The sequence below is a fragment of the Falco naumanni genome, chromosome 19 (assembly GCF_017639655.2).
Source record: "Falco naumanni isolate bFalNau1 chromosome 19, bFalNau1.pat, whole genome shotgun sequence".
NCBI lineage: Eukaryota > Metazoa > Chordata > Aves > Falconiformes > Falconidae > Falco > Falco naumanni.
In genome coordinates this window covers 1,483,805-1,511,286 of record NC_054072.1, presented here as the reverse complement: position 1 = coordinate 1,511,286, position 27,482 = coordinate 1,483,805, and the positions used below count along the sequence as shown (strand labels likewise).

Below are 27,482 nucleotides of genomic sequence, written 5' to 3'. Positions count from 1 at the left end.
CCTCCACCACCGCCCCGCTTCCGGAGGGCGGCGCTTCCGCTTCCGGCGCGCTGACGTCACGGGCCCGCGGCGCCATGAAGGAGGCGCTGGAGCTGCTGTGGCGGGGAGCGGCGCACCCCGACTCGCGCTGCTGGTTCCTGGCCTGGAGCCCCGGCGGGGGGCTGCTGGCCTCCTGCGGCGGGGACCGCGTCATCCGCCTCTGGGGCAGGGAAGGTGGGCGGCCGGGGGACAAAGGAGGGGCGGCAGTGGGGGGGGGCGGGGCTACAGGCAGGGGGAGGGGCTGGAGGAACGTGGTGGGGAGGGGCTACAGGGGCCAGAAAGGAGGGGCGGGGGGCGGGGCTAGAGGGACGGGGTGGGGAGGGGGCCGGGGCTAGAGGGGCAAGAATGGAGGCGCGGGGGGAATAAAGCAGGGGCAGAAAAACCGGAGGGGTGGGGGCAGTGTGAGGGGGCGGGGTTACAGGCAGGGGGAGGGGCTACAGGGGCCAGAAAGGAGGGGCTAGGGGCGGGGCTAGTGGGAGGGGGTGGGGAGGGGGCCGGGGCTAGTGGGGCAACAAGGGGGCCGGGGGAGGGGCTAGAGGAGCAAAAATGGAGGGGTGGGGGGAATAAAGGAGGGGCAGAAAAACCAGTGGGGTGGGGGCAGTGTGAGGGGGCGGGGCTACAGGTGGGGGGGTGGGGCTAGAGGAAAGTGGTGGGGAGGGGGGAGGGGCTACAGGGGCCAGAAAGGAGGGGCTGGGGGCGAGGCTAGAGGGGCAGCAAGGGAGGGGCTGGGGGGGGGGATAAAGGAGGGGCAGGGGCAGAAGAAGTGGGGAGGGTGGGAGTAGTGTGAGGGGGCGGGGCTACAGGCACGTGGTGGGGAGGAGGCGGGGCTAGACAAAAGGGAAGACTAGAAGGGCAATGAGGGGGGAGGGGCTGGGGGCGGGGCTAGAGGAAGGGGGTGGTGATGTGGGTGGGGCCAGACAGAAAGGTGGGACTAGAGTGGCAATGAGGGGGAGGGGCTGGGGGCGGTGCTAGAGGAAGGGGGTGGTGATGGGGGCGGGGCTAGAGGGGCAATAAGGGGGCGTGTGGGAGGGAGAAGGGCTACGGGGGCGAGAAAGTAGGGGCTGCAGAGGAGGGGGAGGGGCTACAAGGGCAAGAAGGAAGGGGGTGGGGCCAGAGGAGAGGGTCGGTGAGGGGTGGGTGGGTCTCTGGGCGGGGCCTGTCCCAGCTGGGCACCATCCTGCCCCCCCGCAGGGTCGGGCTGGGCCTGCCGGGCGGTGCTGAGCGATGGGCACCAGCGCACGGTGCGCAGGGTGGCCTGGTCGCCCTGCGGCTCCTACCTGGCCTCCGCCAGCTTCGATGCCACCACCTGCATCTGGAAGAAGCAAGAGGACGGCTTTGAGGTGAGACCCTCCCCCACCCCCAGCAGCACCCCCGGAGCCCCCCGGGGCCCCCCCCCAGCCCACTCCTCTCCCTCCCCAGTGCGTCACCACGCTGGAGGGGCACGAGAACGAGGTGAAGTCGGTGGCCTGGGCTCCCTCCGGCACCCTGCTCGCCACCTGCAGCCGCGACAAGAGCGTCTGGGTCTGGGAAGGTGAGGAGAGAGCGGGGGGGCTGGGAGGGGGAGGGGGACGCACGCAATAGGGGGCCCCGAGGGGGGGCTGCAGCTGAGCTGGGGAGCTCCCCACTCCTCACCCCGAGCGTTCTCCCTGCAGTGGATGAGGAGGAGGAGTACGAGTGCGTCAGCGTCCTCAACTCCCACACGCAGGACGTCAAGCACGTGGTGTGGCACCCCAACCAGGAGGTATGAGCTGCTTTCAGGGAAAGACCCCCAAAATCCCCCCCCCCCCCCCACCCCCCCCCCCCCCCCCCCCCCCGTGCTGGGATCAGGGCTGAAGCGCGAGCAGCGCCCTGGGGCCCCCTTCCAGCTCCATCCCTCTGCCCCCCCTCAGCTCCTGGCCTCGGCCAGCTACGATGACACGGTGAAGCTGTACCACGAGGAGGAGGACGACTGGGTGTGCTGCGCCACGCTGGAGGGCCACGAGTCGACGGTGTGGAGCGTGGCCTTCGACCGCAGCGGCGAGCGCTTGGCCTCCTGCAGCGACGATAAGACGGTGCGCATCTGGCGCCAGTACAAGCCGGGCAACGAGGAAGGTGAGGCTGCTGGCCCCTCGCGGGGGGCTCGGGGCTGCTGGGGACCTGCTGAGAAGGGGCCGTCAAAAGAGAGAGAGAGGGGGGCCGTCAAAAGAGAGAGAGAGGGGGGCCGTCAAAAGAGAGAGAGGGGGGGGGTCAAAAGAGAGAGGGGGGGGTTCAAAAGAGAGGGGGGGGGCGTCAAAAGAGAGAGGGGGGGGCGTCAAAAGAGAGGGGGGGGCGTCAAAAGAGAGGGGGGGGCGTCAAAAGAGGGGGGGGCGTCAAAAGAGAGAGAGGGGGGGGGTCAAAAGAGAGAGAGGGGGGCGTCAAAAGAGAGAGAGGGGGGCGTCAAAAGAGAGAGAGGGGGGCGTCAAAAGAGAGAGAGGGGGGCGTCAAAAGAGAGAGAGGGGGGCGTCAAGAGAGAGAGAGGGGGGCGTCAAGAGAGAGAGAGGGGGCGTCAAAAGAGAGGGGGGGGGCGTCAAAAGAGAGGGGGGGGGGCGTCAAAAGAGAGAGGGGGGGGCGTCAAAAGAGAGAGGGGGGCGTCAAAAGAGAGAGGGGGGCGTCAAAAGAGAGAGGGGGGCGTCAAAAGAGAGAGGGGGGCGTCAAAAGAGAGAGGGGGGGGGCGTCAAAAGAGAGGGGGGGGGCGTCAAAAGAGAGGGGGGGGGCGTCAAAAGAGAGAGGGGGGGGCGTCAAAAGAGAGAGGGGGGGCGTCAAAAGAGAGAGAGGGGGGGCGTCAAAAGAGAGAGAGGGGGGCGTCAAAAGAGAGAGGGGGGCGTCAAAAGAGAGAGGGGGGGCGTCAAAAGAGAGGGGGGGGGGCGTCAAAAGAGAGAGAGGGGGGCGTCAAAAGAGAGAGAGGGGGGCGTCAAAAGAGAGAGAGGGGGGCGTCAAAAGAGAGAGAGGGGGGCGTCAAAAGAGAGAGGGGGGCGTCAAAAGAGAGAGGGGGGCGTCAAAAGAGAGGGGGGGGCGTCAAAAGAGAGAGAGGGGGGTCAAAAGAGAGAGAGGGGGGGTCAAAAGAGAGAGAGGGGGGTCAAAAGAGAGAGAGGGGGGGTCAAAAGGGGGGGGGCAAAGAGAAGGGGGTGGGTGGGCACGGGGGGGGGGGGAAGAGGGGGTGGGCGGGCCCGGGGGGGCCAAAAGAAGGGGCGGGCGGGCACGGGGTGGGGGGAAGAGGGGGCGGGCAGGGCAGTGTCAGCTCTCGCTGGCAGGGGTGGCCTGCAGCGGCACCGACCCCACCTGGAAATGCGTCTGCCACCTCTCCGGGTACCACCCCAGGACCATCTACGACGTGGCGTGGTGAGTGCTGGGAGCTGCCACCCGCGGTGGCACCGGAGCCGCCCCGGCTCCCTTTTCCTCCCGCCGGCGACGTGGGTGACGTGCCTGGCGCTGTCCCCCTCTTCTCCAGGTGCCACCTCACCGGGGCGCTGGCGACGGCCTGCGGCGACGACGCCATCCGGGTGTTCGAGGAGAGCGCGTGCTCCCAGGCGCGGCAGCCCACCTTCAGCCTGGCCGCTCACGTGCCCCGCGCCCACTCGCAGGACGTCAACTGCGTGGCCTGGAACCCCAAGGAGCCGGGCCTGCTGGCCTCCTGCAGCGACGACGGCGAGATCGCCTTCTGGAAGTACCAGCGCCCTGAAACTTGTTGAGAGCTTCCGGAACTTTCTGTATTCCCCGTGGTTGGCACACGGTGCCGGAGCGGAGAACTGGGCAGGGAAAAAGGGGAACGATCCCGGCGCCTTCGCCACAACCCGTGGCAGGACTTCCTCCTCCTCCCGCCCCACGCTCAATAAATCCCCCTGCTCCTGGCCAAAGGCTCCGGCTTTTCCTTTCGGTGCCATCCCGATGGACGGGGTACGCGCTCCCCCGGGGGCCGGATGAGGACGGGACCACCGGGGCGCTGGTTTATCCCCCTCTTGGCTTCGCCAGGAGGTGGAGGGGTTTAGGTCCGCTCTGGCGCCGGCGTAGCACTCCCGCTGAGTTAATTCTGCCTTAATTAGTTCTGCTAAAGAAGTTTTTTTGAGCCTCGAGGTCGTGCCCGTTTCCTCCTCCCCTTCCCCAGCACCACCGAGACCAAGTTGGGTTCCGGGATTTATTCCGGTCACGCTTCCGCGCGCAACTCCGGTCTAAAAAACACTGTACAATGCATCAATACTTTAAAAAAAAAAAAAACCAAACAAAAAACCTACAAAAAACAACATAATGAAGGAGAAGACACAGAAGCCACACAAAGGGAGGAGAGACGAGCGCTGTGGCGGCGGGGGTTGAGCTGCGGTGGGATCCTCAACGGGATCCACGGCCCCTCGGGACGCGGCGCAGCCCCCCCCCCCCCCCCGCCCCGTTAGTCGGAGTCGCTGTCGCTTTCCGCCTCCTTGACGTCCACGCTGAATTTGTACTCCTGGTCGCAGCCCATGTAGGCGTCGCTCATGAAATACAACGTGTAGTTGTGCGTCCCCGTAGCCGGGGCTACGAAATCCAGCTTCACCTACGCGGCAAGGAAAAACCGGCGTCGGGGGAGAACCGGCGCGTCCGAACCGCGTCCGTGGGGGTGCCGGCCGCCCCCTGCCCCCCATCCCCCTCCCCCTCCCGCTCACCTTGGCTTTCTGCTGCAGCGTCAACCGCTTGATGGAGATGAGGCTGTTGGATTTGGAGTCGCCGATCACCACCCACCAGCCCTCCTCGCGTTTCTGCCGGAGGGAGCAGAGTTAACGGGGTGGGGGCAACATCGGGGAAGGGGGGCAATCTCCCCACCCCCCTTTTCACCAGGTTTGGCACCTACCTGCGGGAAAAGGGGAGCGATGACGGGCCCGGTGACCTCCTCTTCACGCTCCAGCTGCACCAGCACCACCACTGGCCCCCCGCTGCGGCGACAGAACCGAGAGGGAGGGTCAGGATGTGTCGTCCCCCCCCGCATCCCCCTCTGTACCGAGGGGGCTGCGCCACCCCTTCCCCACCTCACCTGCGGATGCTCTCCTTCTCCACCACCTCGTAGGAGAGCTCGATGTTGGGGTAACGGTTACAAAAGCGGGCGACGTCGGCGATCTGGGCATCCGAGAGCTGCAGCAGGGCGTTGCGGTCCTCATCCTCCATCTCCATGATGTCGAAGACGCTCTCCACCCCCTGGGAGAAGGAAGATTTCAGCCCTGCCCTTACCGGGGGGGGGGGGGGGGGGGGGGGGGGCAAGGGCAGAACCACCGCGCTCGCCCCGCGCTTTACCTTGTCGGTGCAGCGCTTGATGTGCTCGGAGGTGAAGTGAGGCAGCTGCTTGAGGTAGGAATCCTTGGACCACATGGCCTGCGTCACCATCTGCGCCAGCTCCATGGCGGCCAGCGCGGGGCTGAGCCACCCGTTGCTGGACAGGACGTCCACGCAGGCCTGGATCAACCGGATCGCCTGGATGCGAGGGATGGGGACAGGTCAGAGGGCAGCGACACAAGGTGGGGGGGGGGGGGACACGGGACATGCCCACCCGCCCCCTCGTACCTTGCTGAGGATTTCCTCGGTGTCTGACTGCAGCTCGGCGCTCAGCTGCATGCGCGACAAGTGAGCCTGCAGCAGCAGGTTGGTCTTGACGTGGGGGTCGTTGAATTTGGGGTTGGTCAGCTTGTGGGGGACTTTTTGGGCCAGCTACAGGGAGAAACGATAAAACCCAGCAGCGCGTTAACCCCAGAGAGCCAAAACCAGGTCCGGCTTTCTTCCTCCCTCCCCCCCCACCGCAGGAACCCCCATCTGTCCCCTCCGGCTGCCGCGCTGCCGCTCACCTGCCGCAGCAAGTTGTCCTCGTGGTGCCTGATGGGGATGTTCTCGTACTCGGCAGCGTTGGAGATGATTTCAATCAGCCCTCGCACCTTGGTCTTGGCGTTGAGGGACATGCTGAAGAGCTCTGGGGAAGGCGCGGAGGTGAGGGGTCAGGGCAAACCAGACAGCGCCGAACCCCGCGGTACAAGCGGTGCCTTCAGGCAGACAACGCGCCGCCTCAGGCTGAAGGAGAGCGTTTTACGCGCCCCACCGTGCGCACAGCACCTTCTCCCCATCGCCCCTGGCACGGGGAGCGACGCAGAGAGGGGACAGAGAGCAGGAGCACCGGCGAGCGCTCGTGCGCGGTACCCGGCCGGCACGCGGCCCTTACCGATGGTGGTGTAGTTGATGTAGTAGTAGGCAGCGATCATCCCCAGGTTCAGAGGAGCCACGTCCATCTCGTCCTCGATGCTGATACACTTGGACTGCTCCAGGTCGCTGAGGGTTTGCTCCACCAGCTCGGAGAGGTGATCCGAGAGGTGCCTGTGGGACACGCCTGCGGGTACAGCGGCGTTGCGGTGGGGCTCAGAAACGCCTCAGCACGGAGAAAAGCCGCTCTTGTGAGCGCGGCAGGTGGAGTCCCCGATGTCCTCCGAGCCCCGGCACAGACCCCTCTGCTCACCTTGCAGGTTGTAGTAGTTGGGATTCTGCGTCATCCTGCGATAGAGGAACGTCCAGGTGAGGTAATCCACAGCGTCCTGCTTGTTTTCGATGGTCTTGGTGACAATCTCGGCGTTGAAGTGATCGTGCATGCAGTGATCCAAGTGCGACTCCACCGGCAGGGGCTCGTAGAGGAATTTCTTGAAGAAATCCTACAGGGGGGCAGGAGTAGAGGGAAGGGGTAAATAAACCCCAGCACTTCCAAAATCCTGGAGCACCTCGCAGGCAGCAGGGCTCCGAGTGAGCGTTCTACAGCAGCCTGCCCAAAGCTGGGAGAAGAAATCCACGCCCCCAGGCAGGAGATGAGATATTCACAGGCCAGAACGGCGCCCCACTCCTCACCCACCTTCTTGGACCCCTGGCACATGATGACACAACGGCCCTCGTCGTCCTGCAGCGGGCGATTAGCGTGGCCCACCATCTGCAGCACGTCGTAGATGGGGTAATCCACGTACCTGGGAGGCGGAGAGAAGAGTTAACGAAGCTCCACGGAAAGCTACCACCGCTCCCCGGCGATCCCCAGCCTCCGCCCGGCCAGGGATGAAGCCCTTGGGGGTGAGGGCCTCGTTCCCTCGTGCTCAGCGCAGGATGGACGCCGAGGGAAACCCTGGTCTCGCCCACGGCGCAACACACTCACGCGTGGATCTTGCCGTTGTAGTACTGCGTGTCCATGATGATCACCAGGTGAGCGGCGATGTTCATACCCCAGCAGAGGCTGCGGGAGGCCACCATCACCTGAACCGCACCTGCAAGGCGGGCGAGGAGAGCAGTCAGCCCGTGGGCAGAGCACCCCGGGGCTGCAGGAACCGGGGGTGCAAAGATGTGGGGGCTCTGCGCACCGGCAGACGGGCCTCGGGATACAGGGAAGCCCAGGAAAGGTGGTAAAGTTCAAGATCGCAGCTTTTTTGGACCCGGGAGGCAGAGAAGTGACACGAGTGACTGTTAGCACCAGCCCAAAGACTGCGGGCACTGCCAAGCTCCGGGAAAAAGGGTTGAAATGCCAAGAAGTGGCGCGTCCCCACCGCACCCCGCTCACCGGAGCTGAAAAGCTGCTCCACCACCCGCCGTTCCATGGCCGTCAGCCCCTCGTGCAGGTAGCCCACCCCGTTCACCAGCGTCTCCTTCAGAGTGTTGTCATTCAGCTTGTCCAGGTAGGGTACCAGATCCTTCTCGGCGCAGTGCAGGAACCTGCCGGAGACAGGGAGTCAAGAGCCCGCTGCCAAGCCCGGCAAGCCTGTCCCTCTCCCTGGTGACACCGAGTGACACCTCCCCAAGACCATTTTCCCATCGCTAGTTGTCCCTCAGCCCAGAGAAACAACCCCAAACACCCGTCCCTGCCTCGGTTGGAGGAGGGACAGGGCCCACCACGCTGGTACCTTTGCCTCTGGACGTCAGAAGCGCACGTGGTGAGGATGTTGATGGCCGTCAGCCGCGTCTGCTTGCGGGAGGGGACGAAGACGATGACCGGCTTTTTGGGCGAGTGTTTCATGATGGCGTGGTAGACGGGCTTGGCCATGGAGAGCAGGCGAGTCTGCGTGTGGCTGATGTTGAAGCCCTGCAGGGGACAAGGAGCAGGCAGTGACACCGGCGGCGGCAGACGCAGCAGAAGGGGCAGGAGATGAGGTTGCCCAAAGCCTACCTGGATGTGCAGCTCCAGGGGCACGGGGCGGACGTTGGGGTGGAAGTTGAAGGTGGAAGTGGCGCTGCAGCCAAGCCAGTGGGCCACGTCCTTGGCGTTGGACAGGGATGAGCTGAGGGCCACGATGCGGATGGGGCGCTCGATTTGGGAGGAGATGTAGCGCATGCGGGAGCAGATGACCTCCAGCACCGGCTGCGGGTGGGAGAGGGCAGGTTGTAGCAGGAACGGGAGGGGAACGCCGAGCTGGCCACACCGCCGCCGCCCCTCCAGGCTGAGCTCTGGCCACTTCAGCCCGAGCAGGCCCCAGGGCATCCCACTCCTGAGCTTCCCCAAGGATACAGCCCTCCTAATCCCAACCCATCCTGCAGCTCGGGGAAACTCCCAGCAGGAAAAGCTGATCTCGGACCAGATACGAGGAGGAAGCCACCACCCCCGCCCCAGCGGCTCAGCCACAGAGACCAACGCGATGACGCGGCCCACTCAAACGCGCCCTCCTTCCCTCCCAGACGCACCCCATTTTCACCCCCGATGAGATGCACTTCATCCACGATGAAGAGGTTGACGTTCTGGACGTTCTTGCGTTGTTTCCAGCGTCGCGAGAGGATATCCCATTTCTCCGGGGTGCTGATGATGATGTTCCCTTTGCCCAGCAGCTTCAGGTCGGTGCTGGTTTCCCCAGTCAGCAAAACCACCTTCTTATTGAGACGCTCCTGGAACTTTTCGTACCAGTCCAAGAAGACCTACCAAAAAATACAAGGGATGCTGTTGTTAGAGCCTCCTGGTAGAACAAATCCCACCACGTGCCCTTAACACCAGCGGGTCGGCGGCGGGACGGTGTCTCTCTGCTCCCTCAGAGACACTAAAATTAATCAAAAGACTCTGGAGTCATCCTGAGGGATGTGCCGGCAAAGAAGGGGTGAGGAAAGGGAAACGAGGGCTAAAAAAGCAAATCTGAGTTGGGGGTAAGGCTCTGGTTTCCCCCGGGATGCCGGGCTTACCTGCTCTGCCAGGGCCTCCATGGGAGTGATGTACACGCAGCGTCCCTCCGAGTTCTGGAGCAACATCCTCAGGATGGCAAATTCAGCGCAAATGGTCTTTCCGCTTCCCGTGGGGGCACCCACAAAGACGTTGTCGTCGCTGTTATAAACGGTGTTAAACACTGGGGACAGAGGGACAAGGCAGGAGAGAGCGGGTTATAGCAGGATCTCCACGGGTTTCTATCGCAGCTCCAGAAACAGGCAGGGAAAACACAGCCCACACCCAGCCCGCGCAAGAAGGAGCTACGGAAAAGGCTGTGTAAGAGTTCCAGCCGAGAATCCGCTGGGAAAAACAGGCTGGAATCTGTCACAGTGGCTTTTCGGTGTGAATTCCCCACTCTGGCTAAGCCCAGGCAGAGAAACACGGACAGGGCAGCGTGGGCTCCCTCGCGCCTACTCCAGCCCTACCAGCAGCCCAGGTGGAGAAATTTGGGGCCAGCTGGCCCCGGGAATCTGAGCCAGGAGCAAACCTGCTGCTGCCTGAGGTACTTGAGGAATCTCTCAAAGATACTCTGGGCCACGGAGCAAGATTTGAAGCCTTCAGACCTCTAAGAGGCTCAGGAAGGTAGCGGGGATACACCATTTGGGACAGAAGTTCCTGGCATCACGTGAATAAACCCCACAAAACCAAGGCTACGGGACTGTGAATACGAAAAGGGTCGAGGCTCACCGAGAGGCAGCTGGGAGGAGGAGAGCAGAGGCAACACTCACCCTGGGTCTGGATAGGGTTGAAAAAAGGGAACTTGTCCTGGTAGAGGCTCTCGAAGGCGCTGTTTCGCAGAGCTGACACGGGCAGCGGCTGCAGATCCAGCAGCTCGGTCGGAGGAGGGTACTTCTCAGGGAGAATCAGGTGGCGGAAGGAAACGGGCAGCTGGGTCTCACAGGCTGTCCAGACACAGGGAAAAACATTTTCACCTCTGGCAGTACTCCGGTGGCTTCATCCCCGAGCTCCCTCCGCCAGCAGAATCCCCAGCCCTGCCGCCGCTTGGATCTCAGGAGCCTTTCCCGCAGCACAGCGCTGAGAGAGGGGCCTGAACGACCCCCTCAGACCCCAGGGGACCCGCTGCCGTGTCACCGAGGTGCTCCTGGCAGAACGAGACTTACAGAGCCAGCGGTCAGAGACCACCCGGATGAAGTACTGCGGGGGCAGCGGCTCGAAGACGGGCACGAAGAAGGTGACGAGGTGCTCGTCCTGCGCGTACTTGGCTTTCAGCAGAAAGTACTCGTGGTGCAGGATCACTTCGCTGTCCACATCCTCCACCAGGATCCAGAAAGCTTCGGATGAACCGTGTACCTAAGCAAGGGCAGCGGTTACCTTCGTATTGAGGTCCAGATCCCCCCTTTCCAGCCCTCCGGGAGCTCCCACCAGCCCTCCCACAGCAATCCCCCACCCCCAGCACCGTATTTTTTTAGCCCGGTGATGCTCAGCGGCGCGGCTCACCTTCTCATCCCACTGGAAGTCGGGAGCGATGGTGAGCTCTACCTTCAGGGTGGAGCGGGTAATGGGCTGCAGGTGGACCGAGAGCTCCAGCTTTGGAAACAGGTGAACGTATTTGTGGATTGTCTTGCCCATCTTGGGCATCCGGATCAGCTCCCCTGCGACAGAAAGTTGCCGCCATCAGGACAGACGGACAACAGGGTGACCAACTCCAGCTCCCGAACGGAACGGAATTCAGGATCGGCAATCCAGGCAGCTGGAAGGTGCCAGGGGAAAGTCTCTGCCCTCCCCCAGGCTGTACCAAAACCCTCACCAGTTCTGCTCCTTCAACCAGACAGGAACAAGTCCCCCAATCTCCGAGTTAAAACACGGCAGAGGAGAATAAAGAGGCAGACACCTCCCCCTGCCGCGCCTGCCCGCGTTTCCATACCTATTTCGTTATGGTTTAAGTCGTAGAGCCGTTCAAAGGGGAAATTCTTCTTCTCGATTTTCTTCACCACTTCTTCAGGCAGCTTCTTGAACTGGCGCAAAGGGCACATGGACTGCCACCTGCGAGGACAGCACGGGTGACACAGGGGAAAGGAACAAGAGAGGAAAAGCCTTCGGAGCACCAGGTTCCCCACGCTGCCGAAGACCGACGCGGCAGCTCCTTCCCAACCCGGCGGGCACGAGCCCCCTCCTAAAACGCTGCAGACCCAGCCAGGCTGATGCAGAATCAGAAAATATCTCCGAGATCTCACTTACATCCGTTTGTCAATCATCTTGCAGAGGTTGAGGGTCTTATCAGTGAGCTGTGCCCAGCCACGGTTCAGGACGATCTCGAAGATGGCACGCATCAGCCGCCCGGCGGACTGGGGGAACAGAGAGCAGCTCAGAGCTCGGCTGCCATCGTTCCGTTTCACTCTTCCCTCTTTGCAACCCATTTCCCTGCCCAGTTAATACGGCAATAAAATGTTTTGGGTTGGAAGGGACTTTTTTTAAACGTCAGCTAGTCTGCCCCTCCTGCCACGGGCAGGGCCATCTTTCACTCGATCAGGTTGCTCCGAGTCATATCCAACCGGACTTCAGACACCTGGGATTTCAATCCATGGCTTCTCTGGGCGACCTGTTCCCACGTCTCGCCACCTCATCGTAAATAAATTCCCCCTTCCACCCAACCCAAGTCTACCAAGTCAGTTTAAAACCGTTCCCCCTTGCCCTATCACTACAAACGCCGGCAAAAAGTCTGTCCCCACCTTTCTTACAAGCCCTCTTTTAAGTTTTCGGTTATACTTAAAGGTCTTTTTCATCCCAACCACCTACAAGTGGAGCAGTTACTTGATGCCCAGTCTTGGGAACTTGGCCTTTGTGGCAGCAGAAGGCGGCTACGCTGTAGTCCTCTAGCGCTGAATTATTCTGATTACAACTTAAGAGACTTCAATCAAGATACAATTTCCGTCCTGACAGCAGTTACTCCACCTCTAGTTATCGCCAAAGCCCTTTATGACCCCAGACTAAATTCCCAAAGTGCAAACAGTTGGCTGAGGCTGAGATCTGGCCGGACTGCAGGGAACAGAGATGCTCCAGCTGCGTTTCCTCACTCACCTGCGTGACGTACACCATGTCTGCCATGAGAGCAAACCCTTCCAGCTTCAGCTGGGAGATGAAGGCCTGGAGGAGCACGTTGATCTGGAGGAAGCAGAACAGAATGGTTCTCAGTGCCCTCTGCACCAGCACGTGATCCGGGCGGGCTTGGGCACGTGGCAGGATTTAAGTGATCCTTGGGGATTGCTTGCCCGAGGCTGCAGCAACAGCACCTGCAGCTCTCCGAGCATCTCTGAGACAGCCCAGGACTTCCCAGAGGGAAGAGAACAGAAATCGGGCTGGGACACACACACACACACACACGTTTAGCGTGCCAGCTCCTTCCCAAGGATCACTGCTCCCTTACGGTGAGGGGGCAGCGGGGCTCACCTTGGCACTGGGCTCCTCTATGCTCTCCTTCACCGGGATGGGAACTCGCTCCAGCAATTTCTGAAGCTCGAGCTTCTCCTCCTGCAGAAAACCAAGGCAGGAGAGATGCTCCGCACCTTCCCCTGCAGCACCACCAGCCGTGCCTCAGGGCTGCCTCACCCGGGACAGGGGCTCCGTACCTCCCTCACGGTGATGTTCCTGAACTCCGAGGACAGCGAGAAGACCCGGAACAGCTCGATTTCGCTCAGGGTGGGTTTCAGGAGCTGGTTGTAAGTTTGCATCGTCTCGTTGGTGATGTAGTAGTGGCTGGCGATGCGGCCCAGCTCTGTCACCTGCCACGAGGACAACGGCCAGAGTGAAGCGGCAGAAAGACACCGTGACGTCTGCTCACGGCACAGACGGAAGACACGGAAGAGGAACTCGGCTGCAGCAGGGCAGACGCCTCCGGACAAGCTAAGCACAAACTCTCAGGCTACAAATCACTTGGAAAAGCTGCTCCACAATTCCACACAGGACAGGTTCCCTCCCTTTCTCATCCCAGCGCCCCTGAGGCAACGAAAACGCAACGGGAACGTGCACTGGCTTAGGAGACGGCAGCAAACACACCACAGTGACAGATGGAGGGTCGGGGTTTACACCCGCGCTCTCCAGGCCAGCACCCAGCTCCCTGGAATCACAGAGGTGCACCACAGCAGGTCTGAAGGACGCAGCGCTCCCTGGGGTCCGTATTTAATCAGCGAGATCCCTTCCCTCGGCCAGAGGATGCTCCCATCCAGCCCTGCTTGGTCACAGCACCTTTCCTGGGTCCTGCCTCACCTGAAAGTTCCCCGTCTTCTTGTCGTACTTCACCAGGTTGTTCTTGTCCAACATGAGGGCTGCAGTGTGAACCAGATCCAGGCGGCGCTGGTCCAGCAGCGGATCCCCCTTCAGATCGTCGTGGGATATCCCGTAGAGCGTGGGGGAGCGCAGCATCCGGATATACAGGTAGGTATAGCCCAGCCAATTCACCGCATCCTGAGGAAACACCGACGTTTGGCCCCAAGAGCCAACTAACACGCCTCTCGGCGAGCGAGGGCAACGCTCCGGCTCGGAGCCCGGCGCTCCCAGCACCAGCGCAGGACACGGCGGGCTGAGCCCCAGCTGCATCCTGATGGGTCATCATTAAACCAGGGCTTGGAAGCCGAGCAGTGCCATACACAGCTCTTCTCCAGTACCAGAAAAATATTAAGGAATTAAAAACAAAAAACCCACCCTCCACACACAGATTTTTCCCCAGCGTCCTTCTTCGCGTGGACAACTCTGCTCTGAATTCCAGAAGCACCTACCCACTTGCCTGACACACCAGCCAGCCTGACAGGCTGGTGGTTCTCGTGGCTGCCCTTCCAGATCCCTTAAAAATTTACTCCCCAAGCACCAAAAGCTGCAAATTTCTTTGCTCCCATGCAGTAACAGCAACACTGATCGCTCTCTGCCCCCTGCAAATGCCACCAGCTCTCTGGGTGCAACAAAGGGCACAGGTCCCCGGGGAAAGCGAAGACTGGCACTCGCCTTGGCGTTCTGGACATTGCCGAGCACAGTCTCCGCATTCAGCATGTCTGGGAGCTTCGACACCATCTGGCTTTCGATGGGGAGCTGCTGGTTGAGCAGGGACAGGTAGTACTGCAGCTCGCCGTGGGATGTGATGAGGATCCCCTCTCCTTTGGTGTCGTACTGAGGCCTTCCGGCACGCCCCAGCATCTAAGAAACGAGAAGCTGAGGTCAGTAAAACATAAAAAGCTTTTAGTTTGGCGGTTTCTTCCTTGCTGCCGTGTCCTGGGGCTTTCCTGCCAGATTGCTCAGTCCGCTCTTACTTCTGGCTGGCAGGAGGCACAAGGAAATCTCTCGGATGTGTCTGATCAAGACACTGGGAGAGGAACCCTTTGTCCTCTCCTCCTGCTGAACTGCTTTTCCTCTGCCCTCGCAGCAGGGCTGATCTCAGAACAGCTGAGACAATCTGGCAGGAGAGAACAGGGAGCGACTGCACTGAGAAAAGACCAAAGTACGTCTCAGCGGGAAAGGAAAAATCCTGCCCTGGCTGCCGGCAGCACCTCTGTCATCAGAACTTTACCTGCAGGATGTCCAGAGCACCCAGCTCGGTCCAGCGCCCTTTCTCAGGGCTGTACACCTGCGTCCCCTTGATGATGACGGTGTGAGCAGGGAGGTTCACACCCCAGGCCAGCGTGGCTGTGGACACCAGCACCTGCAGGAGCAAAACAACGATCAAAACCAGGCAGAAGCCTCTTCCTAGGGGGGAAAAAAAAAAAAAAAAAATCTAAAATGCTGGCCCTGACATTAGAGACACACACAAAAGGGCCAAAGATGGAGAACTGTGACTGTCAGCAGAGGAAGGTCAGATAAACAGCAGGATCTCTGCCCAGATTTCCCAGCTCACTGCATGACCCTGAGAAAATCCTTTGCTTTCCGTTTATAACGCAGCCAGGAAATTGCCTGGATGAGGTTTTGCCAAAGTAGCAACTGCAGAGGAGAGAGTTTTCTCCGGGGCAGACCTCTTGCTTTAAACACGCAGCTAGGCCTATGGGCAAGTTCTTGCCCTCCCACTGCTGGTCAAGTGCTTTTAGTTCCTATTCTTCATGCAAAAATCAAGACTGCCTGCTGAAACTGGTGCCTGAAGAAGAGTGGGATGGGGGTTGGCTATGCTTGATCCTCTTGATTTTGCCCAAAAGGCTACGGGAAAACACGGCTCAAGCGTTTCTTGCAAAGTACCTCCTCCAAAGAAACGTGGAACTCCCGGGACATGAGGCTCACCTGAATGTGCTTGTCAGCAAACAGATCCTCCACCAGCGTCCGATCCACTCGCGTCATCCCGGCGTGGTGAATGGCGAAGCCGTAAGGAAGAAGATCCTTCAGCTCCAGGTTCTGCAGCAGAAACACAACCAGCTCTAGGCTTTCTACCCCAGCCAAGTAACACCAGGGAGGAAAAGCAGCGACAGAAGGTAGCGGCGTATCCTCGAGGGAAGGCTGGGAAACTGCACCGAACTGGTGGCACCTTCGTATCTGCGCTCCTGCCGTCGCTGTGCCCAACAGCCCTGGCCAGGCAGTTACCTTGCACTGCTCAGCTTCGGTCCTCAGCACCTCGGTGGAGGCTGAGCCCTCCCGCAGGAAAAGACCCAGGGTGTCTTTCTCCAGGCACATGTCCCTGATGGCCCGGGCCGTCTTCCCGGTCTCCTTCCTGGAGTGAACGAACACCAGCACCTGTTAAACAAGCAGACGGTACCGCTGCCGAGAGAGGAATCGCTACGGCCGCAGCTGGCAAAGATCCCTGACCCAACCTGCTCCTGGTGTTCGGGGTGAGAAGAGATCTAGAATTAGCCCAGGTGCCCCGTGAACCACGCACAGAGCTCCTGCTGTCGAAGGGCAGCATCCCAACAACTCCCTCAGCCTAACAGGACACGTCATATGTTAATCAGAGAGCTGGCACGGAGAGAAAACCCGTATTCCTTCCTCTCCCGGCTGCCATCAAGCACCCAAACCTGCCCCGTTCTCCGCTGCGGTGTTTCTGCAGCGACAGCAACTCCCAACAGCCTCAGCAGCACCTGCCCAAGAACCACAGTGAAGTGTGTCAGGAGCCATAAAAGTATCCAACCTGATTCTTTCCAGCGTGCTCCATAATCTTCTCATAAACGATCTCATTCATTATCTGGAAGCGTTTGATTGCTTTCTTCTCTGTAATACCCACATAGGTCTGCTCCAGGGGCACCGGTCGGAAGCTGGTGAGTTAAAAAAAAACAAACAAAAAAACCAAACCCAAGTCCATAAAAGAGGAGAAGAATGGAGAAACCCTGATACAAAAGGTCCTGTCAAAAGGCAGCCTGGATCTTTTGCTGCCAAGTTCCACACATTTCCTTTGTGCCTCAGCTTCCTCGGAGATCTGATGGCTCCAGTTCTGCCTGGTTATACAGCAAGGGACTCCCGTTGCCTGGACATTTGCTACGCACACACTCAGGGAGCAAAAACGGTGTTTCAGGAACTACCATAATCCTATTTTAAGCTTCCCTCAAACAGCTTCTGCAGCACACAGGTACAGCAGAGTTTTATCTGCCTTCTTGAAAGCATCTTCCTGCAAGTACTACACCACAGGAACCCTAGCACATGCTCAGGCTGTATTGAACTGCTCTAGTCCCGACCGTGCATTTATGGGCACATCCACGAGCAAATAAATGCACGTGGAGTTGGCTGGAGGCCCCGTGAGACCTTGGCACCCTCCCACAGATGAACACTCAACTGCCTGCCCCAGGAGGCCGGTCTTTCCCAGCTCCCAGTAGCTACCCATCACCTGATGGTAAAAAAAAAAAAAAAAAAAAAAAAAAAATCTCTCTCTCCTGGCTTTCCACGGTACCTGTTATCAAAATAGAACAAGCCTTTGGCTGGGTCCACTCTCAGGAACGTCGCCACATCCTCGTAGTTGGGGAGGGTGGCACTCAAACCAACGAGCCTCACGTCCTCTTGAGTCATCTCGATGTTGCGGATGGCTCTGGCTACCAAGGACTCCAGGACGGGCCCTCGGTCATCATGCAGGAGGTGTATCTCATCCTGACGAGAGGCAACGGGAGCATAGTTATCCCCGCTCCAAACTGGCTCTATTTACCCGGATTTGGTTGACTTCCTTAGCAAACCCGCTTGCGTGGACCGAAGCACGCCCATCCCACAGCTCAAAGCCAGAGTTTCTCCACAACCGAGCGCCAGAGACCCCTTCAAGCGCTACGGCACGTTCTGGAAACGCCACGCCGGAAGACACAGCGCCCATCGTCACCTCATCACCCCCCTCCTGGGTGCCAGGGCTCTGCAGGCACCGGCGCCGCTCACCAGGATGACCAGCCGCACCAGCTGGGTGTAAGTGCGTTCTCCTCCCTTGCGGGTGATGATGTCCCACTTCTCCGGGGTGCAGACGATGATCTGGGTCGCGCTGATTTCCTCCTTGCACAGCTGGTGATCCCCCGTCAGCTCGGCCACGTTGATGCCGTACGTCGCCAGGCGCTAGGAGGAAGCCGACAGGCGGTTAAGCCGGATAAACGTGCCTTCCCAGGGGCGGCGTCCAGGCAACGCAGCCCTGAGATGCTCACAGACCCTTTCGTACTCATCCCACTACAGAACTGGGAGAAAGACGGTGGATTTTGTAGCCCAGCCAGCCAAAGCCTGCACTGACACACACCTGGAGCCTAGCAAACACAGGCTACGCGAGGAGAGATTCAAGCTGCAACCCAAACTACTCTCTCCTGACAAGCTTCTGCCACAGCTTTTATCGTTCTGTTGATGCAACATAAAGAAGCCACCGCCACAAAGCTCATCTTCCCCAACCTACGGTCCAAGCAGGGCCAAGACCAAACCTCTCCTCACCTTCCCAAAGCTGCCCACCATCTCCTGCACCAAGGACCTCATGGGTGCGATGTAGATAATCTTGAAATCGTCCACGTTGATGGTCCCGTCGATATTAATGTGCTTCCCTATTTCTCGCAACATGCACATCAGCGCCACGTTCGTCTTGCCAGCACCCTGGAATGCAAGCAGAACCAGCCCCGTCAAATTCACGGCTTCGCTGGGGTGAAGAATCACCCATGGTGGCTGTGGTTTTAGCTTTTATAAGGAGAAAGATGTAAATGACTGTCTTCTAAGAGATAACAAAGTATTTCCCTACAGATTCCTGTTCTTTAAATTCCTGTCGAAAGACATAATCTTGCCCGGGTCTGCCCTACCAAAAGCCATAAATGGTCATTTGTATCTCTAATTTAGCCTTCCCGCGAAAAGCAGTAGGAAAACAAGTAACATTTAAAGCTGTGCCCTGACTTTGCCGTTGTTTATGACAAGTTCTTGGCGTTCTTTAAGGAGAAATCTGTTTTTCCTTCCATTTGTAAAGAAGCTTTTCCTTTAAAGAAAACAAGGACCAAGCACTACTTTATTATTGGTTTTCCTTTTCCACCCAAACAGATCATCCTTCGGGATTCCCCATCACACAGAGCCCGAAGAGCCGGATCCTTACCGTGGGAGCACACAGGAGCAAGTTCTCATCCGACTCCAGCGCGGCGCGGTAGAGCTTGCTCTGAATCCGGTTCAGCGTTTTAAACCCCTCAAATCCAGCCTGGGCGTATTTGGGCAGCTTTTCCACAGAAACCAATTGCTGAAAAGGGAAAATATCAAGCTCAGCGCCTTTGTTTCAGTACCTCACGGGCTGTGGGGCATATGTGAGACCTCAGAGATGCTCCCTGGGGAGAAGCAGGGTCATGCTGTCTCCAGATGGCCGGGGGAGAAGCTCCACACCCCGGGATTGTGGAGCAGGTTAGGAAGAGCTCAAACGAGCTCGTTAGCCTGCGCACTCCAACGAGTACAAGTTACACCATCAAAAAAGCAAATCCCCCGCCGTGTTCCCACAACGGGACAGGACAGACCACACCAGCACCGATCAAAAGAGGCGATTTATCACAAGACACACCACGGCTCAGCCGGCTCTCCCGCCCACACCACACATCGGAACCAAACCGGAGCGGAGGGGCTGAGCAAAGCAGCTCAACGGGACCGGGCAGCCCCAGACAGAAACCAGCAGCACAGCACGCGCACGCCAGCAGCGAGAAGCTAGAAACTGGGAACTCTTAGCTTAAAATAACGGTTCCTCAAGAAATCACAGACACGGCAAAGCCTGTTGAGTACCAGGAAGTATCTGTCGTGATAACCAGCAATGACTCAGAGTCACAGAATGGATTGGGTTGGAAAGGACCTTTAAAGGCCACCTAGTCCCACGCACCCGCGATGAGCTGGGGCACCTGGGATGAGATCAGGCTGCTCTGAGCCCCAGCCGACCTGGCCTTGAAGGTTTCCAGGGATGGGGCATCCACCACCTCCCCGGCGGTGGTTTTGCCACCCTTGTGGATAACTGGCTGGCTGAAAAGGGTCACACAGACATAGTCCAGCTGGCTGGAGAAAAATGCACATCGCTCTCAGCTTATCTGAAGTAAAGCAAAATACACCGTCTTTGGCTGTCCTTGTTACACAATAACAGGAAGATTTTGGTGGGAAAAGAATGTTGCAGGTGGGAACAGATAACTACAGAAGAGAAACAAGAGGCGGGCTTGGTATTTAGGCAACTAACCAATAATGAGCTTAACTTTTGTAATATGTACGAGCTAATTATAACAAGGCATAAAAGGTGACTGTAAGGGACAATAAACGAAGTCTGCTGGTCACTCATATGGAGTGACTGTGTCTTCCCTCCGTCGCGACACACCCTCACCGTAAAACAGTTTTCCCTCCCACCCAGCCTGAATCCATTCTCTTTTAGTTTAAAATCATTCCCCCCTTGTCCTATCACAACAAGCCCTATTAAAAGTCTGTCCCCACCTTTCCCACGAGCCCCCCCCCCTCGGTACCGAACGGCCGCTCTAAGGTCCCCCCAGCACCTTCTCTTCTCCAGGCTGGAACAACCCCAGCTCTCGGCCTTTCCTCACGGGAGAGCTGCTCCAGCCCTCCGATCGTTCCGGTGGGCTCCTCCAGACCTGCTCCAACAGGTCTATGTCCTCCCAGAGGGACGGGAAGGACCTGAGGAGCCCAGAGCTGGACACAGTGCTGCGGGGGGGGTGGGGGTGTCTCACCGGAGCGGAGCAGAGGGGCAGAACCCCCTCCCCTGACCTGGCCGCGCTGTTGGGGGTGCAGCCCAGGATTCGGTTGGCTTTCTGGGCTGTAAGCGCTCACTGCCAGCTCGCGTCCAGCTTCTCACCCACCGACACCCCAAGCCCTTCTCGGCAGGGCTGCTCTCAACCCCTCCCTCCCCCAGCCGGTACCGACACCGGGGCTGGCCCTGACCCACGCGCAGGACCTTGCGCTTGGCCTTGCTGGACCTCCTGAGGTTCACGTGAGCCCGCTTCAGCTCGCCCAGGTCCCTCTGACCAGCACCCCATCCCCCCAGCTGTCACCTCCACGCCTGCCGAGGGTGCGCTCCATCCCACTGTGTCACTGCTCAATAAATTAAACAGCGCTGGTCCCAGTACAGACCCCCGAGGGACCCCACTCCTCACTGCGCCAGCTCAACCGTTGACCGCCACCCTCGGGATGCGACCACCCAGCCAATTCCTCACCCGCCGAAGAGCCCACCCACCAAATCCTTCTCCTCGCAAGCTGCGGAGAAGGACGGCAGCGGGAGCGTGTCAAAGGCCTTACAGAAATCCAGACAGATGTCCTCAGCCTTCTCATCGCCCAACACACCTGGCACTAAATAAAGGGGAACGGAGCAGGTCACCTACCTCTTCGGAGCCAAAAGGCTTTGGCTTCAGGGCAGGCACGTGCACCTCCTCGTAGCCCTTGCGCTGCCTGCGGAAGGAGCCATCGGGGAGCTGGCATCGTTTGTTGGCCATGAAGTGACTACCCTGGGCAAACACCAGATCCTCCAAGTCCAGCACCTGCCGGGGAGCCAGTGCCTGGGAACAGCAACGGGAAAGGGGCAAGGGTTAGGCAACCACCCTCTCCTGCCATTTTCAGCCTGGGACCAGAGGGAAAGCAACCGCATCCCGCTGGCAAGTGCCACATCAGGGGCTTATCCTTGGTATCTTCCTGCCCACGCCACTTCAGCTGCTCTTTCTGCACTGGCTGAGGCTGCCTGTCAGAAGCATTGGGCACAGATGACTTCAAAGAGTTTTACCTCTCCTCCTTGGTCCAGATCCATGGTCTCCAAGTCAGTATCCATCCGGGACTGACGAACACGCTCCCGGCGAGACCGTTCCTCCTGCACAAAGAGATGAGAATTCAGGCCTGGGGAAGAGGTGCTGAGCCTCCTCCGTGGACTGCCGGCGCTCTCCTGCCACGCACAGCTTCGCACCCAGCGCGTCCACGCAACCAGAGTGCCACGCACCACGATTATTTTCAGGCACAGGCATTCACATAACCAGAGCCAATAATTTTTGGCAGCAGAAACCAGTGTCCCCAAGGCCGGGATGTAAACTCGCCTTCCAGGAGCGCAGATGAAAGGAAACAGGGAGTGAAGACACACAAACCTGCAAACACCCAACCTGCCACAGGCCAGCTGCGCTCCACAAACACAGAGACACCAAACTGGCCCCTCACGTCAACATAACCAGGGTTTTTTCTAGCAACAAAGCAGCAATATGGTATTAATTCCCCCCAAAAAAAGCAATCCTCAAATGAGTCACGGAACTGCTACCATCCAAAGGCCAAGCAGAGCTAATCCTACGTGCCAATAAACCTGTGGAGCGTCACAATTCCAAGCCCAGGTAATTAGGAGGTGCTCAGAGGTGACCAGGGTGTTTTACTGCAGCGGGCCTCTCATCGAGGGGGCCCAGAGGTGAACCAGCGCTGCTACAAGCCAGTTAACACCAGCGTAAAAATGGGAAACTTGCAGATGCTGGCATTTGTTTTGTCACATTTGACACCTTTCCCACACCGACTTAACCCCATTCACTGTGTATCAGGGTAACGGAGATCAGAGCCTGATCGAGAAACAGAGCAAGGCAGAGAGGTACAGTTTCACATAGTGGCGTTCAGGAATCAAACACACATTCTGGCTGTATACAGAAGAAAAAACGAGGATGTAAGCTCTGCCTCGTATGCCATTAATCAATTACGACGTTCTGTCCTTATCTCATTAAAAGTCAGCAAAATCAATGGAATAGTTTACTCACATCAGATGAAAACCTTGCCAAATAGAAAGCAGAAGGTATATAGGGAACTATTCAAAACCCTTCCCCTTCCCTTTCCTCCTCCCCTTTCTCTTCCACTTCCCTTTCCCCTTCTCTTTTCCTTCATCAGTACGTTAGAAATTTAAAAAATGAAAGACTAAGAGTCTTACTAGAGCCCCACAATGGATTTGTAGTGCCGCAAGTGGATGACATTCATATCACTCAAGTCAAATAGATAAAAGAGATCCTACTTCAGAACGATCCCTTGGCCCAGCAAAAACATTTCTGGGCACAAATTGTCCGCCACATTGGACGTAAAGCAGCAACAGTTTGCTGTCAAGGAATAAGCTTCATTTTTATCTGAATTCATCTGATATGAGATGGGTATCATAATCGAAATAAATAAATATATATATACACATGCATGTTTTTTTACCCATCTAGACAGGTTGATGATTTTCCTTCGTTTCTTTCCCTTTACAAGATCCCTCAGATTTACCAGCTAGGGCCATCTGATCCAGAGACCCTAACGTACCAAACCTGGAAATGCAGACATCTGAGTGATTTGAAAAATAAGAAGTGGTAAACATATCGCCCTCTCAGCCGAGCCTCAGCCGTCACCCTAAGCAACATTTCCTACGGTTTCCAGCTGCCAGCTGAGTCAGCAGGCTCCTCTCTCACGAAGAACAAACGAAACACACAGCCCGACGACGACCACAGACGGCGGCAAGGATCCCACAATCCCTCCCCTCGCCCCGCCTGAGGTTCCCTCTGGCCTTACCCGGATGAGATCCTCCTTCTCCGTCTCATGCAGCTGATAGAGGAACTTGGACAGCTCGGGATCCGCTTCCATCTTCCCCATGATCCTTTCTTTCTCAGCTTCACTCTGTGCACTGGCCAGCAAAGTGCAGTAGAGGACTGAGGAAAGAAAATTAGGGGATGGCAGGCAGGGTTAAGGGCTGAAGTGAAAGAAGGGAGCAATACAAGGTCCCCAAGCTTCACAAAGCCACGCTGACGGCGGTTAAAAAGCCCCGGGTCGTGCTAGAATCAGGTCAGAACAGCAGGGAAACAACAAGGTGGGACAGCTGAAGCAAACGCCACTCACTCATCATCCGGTGCTGTCGCAGGACTTTAATGAAGTCGAAGGTGTTAAAGCCCAGGAGCAGAACAAGCTGGTTCTCGCATTCCCGGTCATCGCTTGCAGTCTGGGAGGAGAAGAAACAAGGAATGACCGGTTACCTCCGCGCCCCACGCAACCAGAACCCCTGCTTTGTGCAGAACTGAACCCCAGAGGAGCTGAAGAGCAGCTACAGGCGAGGCCAGGTACCCCACCAGACTGCAGGGAAACATCCCATCGGCTCTGACCCCCTTCTTCCCCAGGGGGTCACACACACCAGCACCAAAACTGGCAGGGAAACGGACCTGACTTACAACCACCTCCCAGCAAACGTTGACAAAACCACAATCACCTTCCCCTTAGAAGATTTCGGGGGGGTTAAGCCCAGCCCCAACCTCGTCCTGCACTTATCCGTCGTGCCGGCAAACACGGCACATCCGCAATCGTATTTCATTTGAAAAATCACAGGTAACGAGTTGTCAGGGCAAATTCCTGCCCCCCAGGAATACAGAGAAGTATTCCGAGACGGCCACAGCCCTGCGGATCAGCTGCCCACCGACCTTCAGGATCTCCAGCACTTCATCAGCTTTCTTCTGGGAAACAATGGCATCGTCGTAGAAGCGGCTCAGCTGTCGCTGGAGCCAGAAAGCATCGATGTCTCGAGGATGCAGATCCTTCTTCTTTGAACTCATCAGCTCACCCGACGCCACAAGCTTAAGAAAATCCCACAAAAATGTTATCTCCCTGCGGGAGAAAAGCAGGCACGCGACATTTGTGCTGCGGACCGAGCGTTTGGGGCCTCTCTCTGCCCTGGCAGACGAGCAGAGAACCAGCAGATACCACTGTGCCGCTGCCAGACCCGCTAAATTTCTTACCATTCCTTTCGGCCCCCATCAGACAACAGCTTCAAGGCTCTTTCTTCCCCCCACAGACGACCTTAACTCCACCCACAGACCAACAGGACCCCCGACCCTCCTCCAGACGCCCCCAAGCCACGCTTCGGGTGTCGCTGGGTGACTCACGTTGGCCGAGAGGGTGCAACGGACCACGGCTTCATCTCCCTCCATGTCATCATCGGACGCCTCGTCACGCACTTCGCCGTAAATGTCCTCATCGCCTTCCTGTGGAAAGGAGAGTTCGGGTAAGCGCCTTGTGCTGACATCAAAGAGCAGCTTTTCCTTGACAGAAATGAATAACCTGGCAATTTATTCCTGAGGGGAAAAAGCCTGCCTCGTGCTTTTAACAGAAACATCACGCTGTCGCCCAGGTCAAGGACCACGCGATAAGATTACTTCTGTTTTCTACAGAGGTTTTGCCAGCGCCTCCTCCGCTAATCTCGTGTTTGTCTCTCTTAGTGTTCTCTCAGGCTCTTCCAAAAAACAATCCTGGGGAGTGTTTCTATGAAACACCTCCAGCCAGCGCAGCTGAATTTCTCTCTTCCTCCCGATCTGTCAAGCTTCCCCACGAGATCTAAATATCACCATCTGTTTTCCATCCCACTGACTCATGATAAGCCTTGGATTAGCAGGATAATCAACAAATCCTCCCCAGGCCAGGAAGCAGTATCCAAAATAATCTGGCTTCCCCTTTCCTGGCAGAGACATCCCAGCCCAAGCCAACACCCGCTCCCCAACGTGAGTGAAACGGGGCAATCGCGATCCCAGTGGAACAGCTGGGAGCAAGGGGACAGGGCAGAGGCTCCGCTGCCTCCTGCAGCTCTTCATCTCCTACCTCCTCGTCGGACTCAAACTGCACATTCACCCCGTATGTCTCATCAATATTGTCATCTGCAAGGAAGAAGAGAGTTAAATTCATCCGAAAATCTGGGCACCACATGCAGGGTTCACAGATCCGCAGGCCCACCCACACCTCTGCGCATGGGAAAAGATGAAAAGAACGTGGTCCGGGGTGGGGGGTGGGGGCTTGAAAACCGTCCAAACATTTTTCTGGCTTCTCTGTGCAAACACTACCCCAGAGCAAGGTTGGGTTTGGCCCCGGGAACCCAACTTTCTGCCAGCCCCGTCCCTGCCACCGCAGCCCACACCAACGCCTTCTCGTACCCATGTTCTGGATTTCTTTGTCTCCACCATAATCTGTGATCTTCTTCCCCAGGTTCACCAGCACGTGGTAGCGGGTATCATCCGTCTGTCCCAGCAGCAGATCGATCTCCTTCCGCCTCTCCTTATCGCGCAGCTTCTCGTTCTTCAGCACCGCCAGCACCTCGTCAGCGGCTCCGCAGAGGATGTCACGCGGCTGCAGAAAGAATTAGGCGTAGCACGGAGAAGAAATTCATTACGTGAGAAGAAATTTGTCACGTGAAGGGTGTACTGTCGGTCCCCCCGTTTCTGGACCCTCACACAGCCCACCCCCACAACAAAGGCACCACTGCAACATCCCTGAGCCCAACAGGCAGCACCGAGGAAGCGAAGCCATCCCGCAGGATTACAGGGAAAGATTAAAAGATCCACAGGCTTTGTGCTGTCCCATCCTGAGGCGTCCCCATCCTCACCTGGTCCCCAAGGGCCGCCTGGATGAAGCTCAGCAACACCTCGTAGGTCTCGCGGGTCTCCTTGGTTTTGGGTTTGTAGATGATGCCCACCATCTCATCGATGCCCTCGGAGAGCAGGGTGTAACCCTTCATCTTGTTGATGTCGTGCCTGTCTTCATCACGCTTCCTCCGCCTGGGAAGAGGTGGGGGGAGCAGAGTGCCTGGGGTCAGCGCCCCGGCACAGCCCTGCTCCCACAAGCACAGCTAGGCTCTTTGATTTGAAAAATAAAGGCCAAAAAAAGATCGATTTTAATTTTTGATTGCAATTCTAGTTTATTTTTGCGAGGTAAGTGACTCTAAATGAAGAAAAAAACATCCCCACACCTTCCAGCTCGGTGGTTTTTTGGTCTGTAGCCCTATGCTCACGCCACCGAAACGTTTTTCACTAAATAGTATTCCCAACACCACTGAATTCTACCCCGGTGACAGCACTAAACCAAATCAAGGCCGCATTATTCAAAGAAAGGAATGAAAAATTAATTGCCCAGAGTGTTTTGCACACAAATACTTTCCAGCCAGTGCTCCGCACCCCGCCTCCCACCCCCGCCCTGAGCTCACACTCACTTTGCTCGTCTTTCCTCTTGCATCTGGGGTTTGGTTCTCTGGGCCTTGTCCCCCATGCGGGTCCCCTCCAGTTTGCCCACCAAGGACAGAACCTCTCCCGTCGGCTCATCCCGCCGGGTGCGGTCGATCAGCGAGCGGTCAGCTTGGAGAACGAGGTTGGAGTTCTGGGAGAAGGAAGAAGAGGGGCTGGCGGGGGCCGAGGAGGGGCAATCGCAGCCCCCGCCGTGGGGCTGAGGGGGGTCAGCCCCATCCCAGACCCACGGCAAACCACGGCAGGCCGGCGGAGCACCGCACACATCCGCTGCATTTCCACACAGCACGCTCCACTGTGCTCCAGACACAACTCATTTGCATTTTAACTAACCGGGGTGTTATCTTAACCCCCCCCCGCCATGAGGCACAGGTTTAGACTTTAAGCTGGGCCTAAGCCACCCAGCCTGACCTTAAGGCTTGTTTCCGCCAGGAGAACCGGCCTGCTCCTCACCCGGCTGCTCTGTTACCGGTCGGTGGCCGGAAACTCTCAGTTTAAGGGGGAAAAAAATCCGGAAAAAAGCTTGAAAGAAGGTTTCAGTTCTGAGAGTAGCCGCCCAGCCCCGGTAAATGGCTGTTACACCGAGCTCTCCTCAGGCAGGCCGCCTGCGCGGGGAGGACAAGGGCCGCCATGGGCCCGGCAGCGGGTCTGAGGCAACCCCCTGAGTTAACGGCACCGAGTGGGGGTGGGCAGCGGGGAGAGCCCCGGGGAAGGCCGGCACGGCGCCGGGCAGGCCCAGCAGCCCGCAGGGCCGCACTCACCGCCTTGTACTCGTACTGCAGGCTCCGCGCGGTCACGTCCGCCATAGCACCGCCGGGCTGGAGGCCGCGCCGCCGCCGCGCACCGGATCAGGCCGCAACCGCGCACAGGACCAGGCCGCAGCCAGAACTTCCGGGGAGAAGCGGAAGCGGATGGCGGCCCCGCGA

General features: G+C 58.2%; 2 protein-coding genes across 2 annotated transcripts; one reads left to right on the top strand and one right to left on the bottom strand.

Moving 5' to 3' along the window:
* The first annotated feature begins 41 nt into the window (after positions 1–41).
* CIAO1 (cytosolic iron-sulfur assembly component 1) lies at positions 42–4,254 on the top strand. Its single transcript, XM_040617932.1, has 7 exons — positions 42–213; positions 1,231–1,379; positions 1,459–1,570; positions 1,692–1,780; positions 1,929–2,130; positions 3,309–3,396; positions 3,506–4,254. The coding sequence occupies exons 1-7, from the start codon at positions 75–77 to the stop codon at positions 3,744–3,746; spliced, it is 1,020 nt and encodes a 339-aa protein (XP_040473866.1). The 5' UTR covers positions 42–74; the 3' UTR covers positions 3,747–4,254.
* SNRNP200 (small nuclear ribonucleoprotein U5 subunit 200) lies at positions 4,176–27,482 on the bottom strand. Its single transcript, XM_040617931.1, has 45 exons — positions 27,318–27,482; positions 26,526–26,689; positions 25,923–26,094; positions 25,474–25,666; positions 25,145–25,200; positions 24,436–24,534; positions 23,974–24,126; positions 23,402–23,501; positions 23,078–23,214; positions 21,303–21,386; positions 20,908–21,081; positions 18,657–18,794; positions 18,017–18,172; positions 17,486–17,656; positions 17,019–17,212; positions 16,266–16,389; positions 15,725–15,874; positions 15,428–15,538; positions 14,730–14,861; positions 14,171–14,359; positions 13,439–13,636; positions 12,802–12,954; positions 12,623–12,703; positions 12,254–12,337; positions 11,414–11,520; positions 11,100–11,218; positions 10,673–10,827; positions 10,336–10,525; positions 9,943–10,116; positions 9,193–9,353; positions 8,707–8,934; positions 8,195–8,386; positions 7,932–8,110; positions 7,592–7,743; positions 7,193–7,301; positions 6,902–7,010; positions 6,518–6,707; positions 6,227–6,391; positions 5,859–5,980; positions 5,581–5,724; positions 5,314–5,490; positions 5,057–5,217; positions 4,877–4,958; positions 4,692–4,784; positions 4,176–4,582 (listed from the first exon to the last, which is right to left on the bottom strand). The coding sequence occupies exons 1-45, from the start codon at positions 27,360–27,362 to the stop codon at positions 4,439–4,441; spliced, it is 6,411 nt and encodes a 2,136-aa protein (XP_040473865.1). The 5' UTR covers positions 27,363–27,482; the 3' UTR covers positions 4,176–4,438.